Source organism: Xenopus laevis, chromosome 6L (assembly GCF_017654675.1).
Source record: "Xenopus laevis strain J_2021 chromosome 6L, Xenopus_laevis_v10.1, whole genome shotgun sequence".
Lineage (NCBI taxonomy): Eukaryota > Metazoa > Chordata > Amphibia > Anura > Pipidae > Xenopus > Xenopus laevis.
Genome location: NC_054381.1, coordinates 98,275,757 through 98,283,342, shown reverse-complemented (window position 1 = coordinate 98,283,342; position 7,586 = coordinate 98,275,757). Strand labels below are relative to the sequence as shown.

The 7,586-nt window shown below is 38.2% G+C and overlaps 1 protein-coding gene across 3 annotated transcripts in view; it reads right to left on the bottom strand.

The window, feature by feature from the left end:
- Window positions 1-228: 228 nt before the first annotated feature.
- nup153.L (nucleoporin 153kDa L homeolog) overlaps window positions 229-7,586 on the bottom strand; it is a 63,271-nt gene continuing 55,913 nt past the window's right edge. For all 3 annotated transcript variants that reach the window (XM_041565316.1, XM_041565315.1, NM_001088815.1), the window contains 4 exon segments: window positions 5,792-6,520; window positions 2,917-3,186; window positions 2,449-2,605; window positions 229-1,278 (listed from right to left, as the gene is read on the bottom strand). In XM_041565316.1, the coding sequence (XP_041421250.1) occupies window positions 1,206-1,278; window positions 2,449-2,605; window positions 2,917-3,186; window positions 5,792-6,520 (1,229 nt within the window). In that variant the 3' untranslated portion in view covers window positions 229-1,205.

Below are 7,586 nucleotides of genomic sequence, written 5' to 3'. Positions count from 1 at the left end.
GTAACTGCCATACACAGCATTTATATTTGCCTGTGGAATGAGAGTAGACTAGCGGTTAGATTTCCATTTACTTACAGTTCTGTAATTATTTTTTAGGTGCAAAAAGTCTCATACTTGGATCATGGAGCAAATAAAATAGTTGTATTACATCCATACGCCATTTTGATTGGACAGCCCAAAACATGCAAGGCATGAGCAGGAACGCTACGTTTGTAGAGTTAAAACAAATTGTATTTTATAATTTTATTGATGGCATTTAACATGTTAATTATACTGTAATAAACATGGCTTTAATATTAAACTTATTATCCAAAGTCACCACAGTCCATTTCTGTAAATATAAAAATATATACTTAATACTTTGTACAATACTGGTTTTTGGTCCAAATAAAAATGGATCAGAAAAGCCAATAAACACTTTAAAGAATTTCCAATTTTCTTTAAAGACTTCTTTTTATGGAGTTAGGCAACTTTGAATAATGAGACTTATAATAAAATCTGAGACATTTCTAAACAAAGAGGAGATCTGCAGTAAAATGAAAAGAAAAAAAAATTAAAATTTCAAGTTCACAGATTTAGGTTATGCTGAAAGGTACATGGAGAAACAAATGTATTTACATGAATATAATAAAATAATGGAGAGAAGTAAAGATGACAAGAGCTGAATGAAAACAGGGGGGAGGAGGAGGAGGAGAAGAAAAGGCATATATTTGAAAGAGAAGTACAGATCTAGCACATCCTATGTAAGGACCATTCATGAGTCAGTCTTCCGTAAGCAGAAAAGTTTCGTTGCACACTACACTCCACACATTCACCAGCACAACTGCGGTGTAGAAATCAGTCTGTAACCTATACACGGCTCCTCGCTCACAATTACAATTTCAAAGCATCAATAAAATAGTGGTGCAGATGAAAGAGGTATTATACAAAAGCCATTCGCTGTGCAGGCTATAAACACTCGTATAGCCAAATCATGCCAAGTCAGGTAAACAAAGGAGGTGCCGGAATCAGATTTCTTGGTAAAGAAATTTCCCATCACCATGTTTTAATTACAGAGGAAAAAGAGACAAGTTTCAGCATATATTTTTGTCCTTGGGCTGATCTGACTTCCACTACACACAGCATGAGGAACACTCCAGTATTTGCACAATGCAGGACATCATTCATTTCTTGAAACAACCATTACTTCCAGTACATTCATTCAATTACTTTCTTCTTCTGGCGGTCTTTATCTTGCGAGTAGAAATAGTAGATGCTGGAGTCGTCCTGCCATTTGTTCTGGAGAAATAAAGCAAACAAGTTACACTCTTGTATATGTATGTATGCATGAAAAAGTATTTCATATGTACGGCACAGACAGAACTCGTTCCCTAAGATGAGGAGGATTAGAAGAGATCTTTTTGCCCTGCTTCAAAGTTTTTGTCTGCTTTTGCTTGTTGCCATGAATATTACATGGACAATATGAACAGTGCAAGGAATCATGTCAGCTGTGTCCTGGCAAAGCTCCTGCTTTATCTTTTATAGCGTTACGCCTACTGCAGTCATGTACAGGTATGGTATCCGTTATCCAGAAGATCTGAATGCGGAATGGCTGTTACCCATAGACCCCATTTTATCCAAATCTAAAAAATTATATATTTTTTCTCTAATAATAAAACATTGTACTTGATCCAAACTAAGATATAATTAATCCTTATTGGAGGCAAAACCAGCCTATTGGGTTTATTTAATGTTTATATAATTTTCTAGTAGATTAAAGGTATGAAGATAAAAAATAAAGAAACATCCATTATCTGGCAAAGCCCAGGTCCCGAGCATTCTGGATAGCAGGTCCCATACCTGTACTTACTATTACCATGCATAAGCAAGACCTGCACCCGGCCAGCACACTTAGGTTATGTCAAATACTATAAGTCTGGGTCAGGAATTTCCCTTCATCATTATGCACAGGTCATAGTACAGGTATGGAATCCAGAAAGCTCAGAATTACAGAATGGCTGCCTCCTAGAGACTCCATTTTATCCAAATTTAAATTTTTAAAAATGATATCCTTTTTTCTCTGTAATAAAAAAACAGTCCATTGTACTTGACATTCTGGATAACAGGTCCCATACCTATATTGTAATTTTTTTCCCATTTGCTAAATGCCAGCCCAGATTTATTTCAGCACTCCTACATAAAGAATGCTTAGTGCTTTAAATTAAGAGCACACTGGTTCATTGTCATTGATACTGAACAGGAATGAGTGCGTATATCTTGTAGTTACCACTGTTTGGATGCAACATTTGAAAGTCTGATATGAAGGATCACAGATCTTTCCATGTGGATAGAGCTGCGAGAGAAGTATTTAGTGTGACATTTAAAGAATGAGTTTTTATTAATAAAGTTGTGCTGCTCTCTAGGCATAAAATAAATGTCACTGGGACACATAAGTGAACCTGCTCTTACCCCATGTTAAAACCTGGCGCAGCTGCATTAAACATGTATCCTGGGGGAGGTGGTTGGGTGGTGGATCCTGAATTTGCATTAAAAGTGAAGACTCCACCTGATGAATTTGTGCTGTTAAAGTTGAAGTTTGCGTTGTTGCCAAACGGGAAACCAGATCCTAAAATAAAGCATAACAGACATTACTGCAGTATGTTACTAAGGACAATATACCCGTTCTATACTTTGGAGATCAGCTGGCAGAATGAAGGAAGATGGATCAGGGAGTAAACTAATTCATTTTAAAAACAAGTTATTTTTAAATGTTGCCATTAAATGCAAACTGCAGTATATACATAACATGGATATGTTCTACCATGGTAATAAATACCAGTGGCTAATCCAGCAAATCAGTGTTTGAGAAAATCTAGCTGAATAAACTAAGGGTGCAGAGAACAATACTAGATATTTTTCTCACACTTCGTTACTTACCAGCACTGGGTGCAGCAGGAGATCCAAAAGAAGGCTGAGTGGCTTGTTGCCCAAACACAGGGGGTTGTGCACTACTCGAACCAAAGGCCGGGACTTGCTGAGAATTCCCAGCTGGAAACACTGGAACTGAAGTTGAAGAGCCAAAAGCAGGTGCAGTAGACGGGTTAGAACTTTGCCCAAATGCTGGCACTGGATTGGCCTGAGCTGTTATACTTGAAGAAGCAGAGCCACTTGCGCCAGCACCAAAGATAAATGGAGACGAGCTAGTGCCTAAAGGCAACAAAAAGCAAAAAAGAGAAAGTTATTACAAATCTAATGTCTATTTTACAGGCTCAGAGCAGAAAACTTATGAGTAGCTATTTTCTATATAAACAAAAATGTAAACACACTTGAGTGAGTGCAGGATTTGCACCATTCATTTACACTACCGCTTGCTTTATTCAGAGAACCATAAAATGTTTCTGAAGAGCAATCGGATTTTTTTCTCTGGAAAAGGGTAGTATGTTTGCAAAGGGACACAAGCAGGCTTTACAAGTATAGAGACAGTGGGGAATCTTTTTTTTCCCCCACTATAAAAACAATCCATGTTGTTGTGATGGCAGATTCTATGAATGCCTGTAAGTGATTTCTTCTACAAGCATTATATCAAAGGCTATTGTGATACTAAAATGAACAATTAGTACAGATATTGGTATATATAGTTATGTATTTGAGAGTGTATAGAGAGGTCTGTATAAGTAGGTGTATATCTGTGCACTGGGGTTTATTTGGAGGGTTTGAACTTGTCAGAGTGTCAGATATTAAACATATGCAGGTATGGGATCTATAATACAAAATGCTTGTGATACTGGGTTTCATAGATATACTACTGGTCTTTCAAAGATTTAGGGCTGAAAAAACCCCCCCAAAAAACATGGCATTATGGAGTTTTCTGAACTAGTCTCACTGGAACTGATCCTGTACCTGTTAAGGTATGGGACCGGTTATCCAGAATGCTCAAAACCTGGGGTTTTCCGGATAACAGATCTTTTCGTAATTTGGATCTCCATACATTAAGTCTACTGGAAAATCACATATATATTAACAAAACCGAACAGGATTGTTTTACCTCCAATAAGGATTAATTAGATCTTAGTTTGGATCAAGTACAATGTACTGTTTTATTATTACAAAGAAAAAGAAAGTCATTTTTAAAAATTTGGATTATTTGGATAAAATGGAGTCTATGGAAGACGGCCAGAAAACGGATGCCATACCTGAACTACTTTGCGTTATTCTGCCTCCTCAGTTAGTGAAGACACTGTTTTTACACATGCTAAATGGCTGCCTTATATTCAATAGGATATTTGGCAACAGCCATTGCAATCATTTAAAGGCAATGTCACAGACACTCTACATTCTGTTCACTGCAAACTTAAACAGCCCAGACACATGCCACACACACAGCATACAAACGCACCCCATGTGCTATAATACATATTTAAGACCTAGAACAATGAGTTCATATTTGATGCAATGCAATGTACATGGCAAAATTGTTCCTCATTCATTCAAAAGTACCACCTACGACTGTCCAAGTTCATCATCTCTTTTTAGACAGTGAATTACAGCTATAATTTTTATTTAAATTAACAGAATAAATTAAAAATATAACAATCAAGGTTGGAATAATATAGTTGTTTATGGTGCAGTGTCTTTAGCAGTCACTGACCCTGTTAAAAGCTGATGGAGAGTAAACCAACCATTTAAAGTAATCTCAAGCTAAAAAAACGAGCAAGGAGAACTAACCTGGCATCTCATTTATTTTAGAATTGCAACATATCAACTTGATATGAGTATTTATTGCTTTTCCAGAAGTCACTACATTTAACAGAAGTCATTTTCTCAAAGTCATGCATTCCCACAAACGGAGGCCACTGAATGCAACAAATTGTTTTTAAGAAAAAAGTACCACATTGTTTTGTGCTCATTCACACCTACCTGGCTGCATAGGTTGCTTTTTAAAATTGAACATAAACATATACAGTATTCTTCGTATCCCTCAGACAAAAGGAAATTAGAGGAAACGCAGGCCTAAAGACTTAATTCTTGTCACACAACAAATACCCATACAGTCTAGTATTTATAATTACGCTCGCATGCTACACATTACTTCCCGTTCAGGATTAAAATATGGACGAACCTTCTATTAAATGGAAGTTTTACAAAAATATACTTTTTGTTTCAGAAAAGCTCTGCAGTGCAGTATGGTTGTAATAGCACAGCGATCTTAAAGGGATTCAGTCATGATTTTTATGATGTCGTTTTTGCTTCTAAATGACACTGTTTACGCTGCAAATAATTCACTCTACAATATAAAATTTAATTCCTGAACCAGCAAATGTATTTTTTTAGTTGCCATCTTAGGTCATTTTTCCTGGTCAAGTGCTTTCAGAAAAAGCCAGCACTTTAGGAACTGCTTTCTGGCAGGCTGTTGTTTCTCCTACTCAATGTAACTGAATGTGCCGCAGTTGGACCTGGATTCTTACTATTGAGTACTGTTCTTATATCTACTAGGGAGCGGTTAACTTGTGTTAAGGGAGCTGCTATCTGGTTACCTTCCCATTGTTCTTTTGTTAGGCTGCGGGGGGGGGGGGTTATATCACTCCAACTTGCAGTAAAGAGTGACTGAAGTTTATCAGAGCACAAGTCACATGACTGGGGGGCAGCTCCATGTGAGATTTCAAAATTAAATATAAAATAATCTGTTTGCTCTTTCGAAAAATGTATTTCAGTGCAGAATTCTGCTGATTTGTGTTTTGAAATGTATTTTCCCCATGATAGTATCCCTTTAATATACATAAAATATTTCCGTATCAGCAAAAATGTTCTGTACCTGTTGTATTTGAAGTGATTGTTCGTCCAAAGTTAAAACCTGGAGCTGCTGGGGTAGTACTGGCAGACACTGCTCCAAATAGAAACGGAGTCACAGAAGTACTTGCAGAGGTCACGGGTTTATTTTCCTGACCAGAGAAAACAAAGGTCGATTTTGATTCGCTCGAGTTTCCAAAAACAGTGCTAGCAGTACTAGCTGGCTGTCCAAACACAAAAGCCCCAGGAGCAGTGGCCGCTCCACCAGAGCTTCCAAATATGTTTGCAGAATTTGCAGAAGTGTTTGTTGAAGAGGCTACACTGCCAAACACACTACTTGCAGTTGATGCTGGGGCAGCAGGAGCTGCACTGTTGAACACCCCTCCAGAGCTTGCAGGAGCACTCAATTTAGCTGCAGAGCCAAACAAGCTAGTGGAAGTGGCAGGAGTACTGGATGCAGCTGCAGTGCCAAACAAACCACTGGAGCCAGAAGGAGTACTTGAGGGAGCAACGTTACCAAACAAAGTGCTAGAAGCTGCAGGGGCATTTGATGGAGTGAGGTTTCCAAATACACCACTAGACGGGGCAGGAGCATTTGCTGAAATAGCACTGCCAAACACATTACTAGGGGTTGCAGGAGTGCTTGACTGAGTCACACTGCCAAATACACTGCTGGAGACACAAGTGCTTGATGAAGCTGCAGTGGAGGAGACATTGGTCAGAAAACTAAAAGGTTGTTTGGAAGCTCCAGCATCTACAAAACAAATAGAAGATATTTGAACATTAAGTATTTGAATACACAACTTTGACATTAAACACAGACATAATTAAATGGCAAAAATGACCCACTCAACAAAATAATGCAGACATTATAAATATGAAGATGGAGCAGACTATTTTGTTAGCTGGCCACATAGTACACATAAATAAATGGTTACCCTGCCAAACTTTGTCGGATGGGTACTCAACTACAAATGTTGGGGGCCTTATTGGTTTAAAGAATAAAAAATATAGAACTTAAATTTCCAATTTACTGTTAGGGGCACTTTAACAAAACTGTAGGTCAGACATTTGTAGCCAAAAGGAAATAAAAGGCTATGGAATTTATGGCTGCTCTAGATAAGGCTGGCTGTGAATTATGTGTATAGGAAGGTTTGCTGGTTGCTGTCGTTACAGGTAGAAGACTGCTGGATGTGGGATGAAAGCCCTGTGCCATACTAGCAATTAAAAAGCCAGGTTGGTTTAGTTCCACGGCTCCCCTTTAAATACAAATCGGGAATCCATAGGAAAGGAAAACAAATTAAATTGTGCTGAAAGTGCGTACTGCTCTGAAGTGTTAAGAGAAAAAGATGCAACAACTAGAGTCAAGGGTTGGAGACAACTCCAGATTGTGGGGCAAGGAAGCAAATGATATATTAAATGTTTATTACCCTTTTATAAGCTTTAGCACATTTACAAAGTACAGGTATGGGACCGGTTATCCAGAATGCTCGGGACTTGGTGCTTTCCAGATAATGGATCTTTCTGTAATTTGGAACTTTACACCTTAAGTCAAGCATCCCCAACCTTTAGAACCTGTCAGCAACATTCAGCAGTAAAAGGCGTTGGGGAGCAACACTGGCATGAAAAATGTTCCTGGGGTGCCAAATAAGGGCTGTGATTGGCCATTTGGCAGCCCCTATGTGGATTGTCAACCTACATTGAGGTTCTTTTTGGCAGTGCACTTGGTTTATTTACAACCAAAACTTGTCTCCAAGCCTGGAATTCAGAGATAAGCACCTGCTTTGAGGCCACTGGGAGCAACATCCAAGAGATTGGAG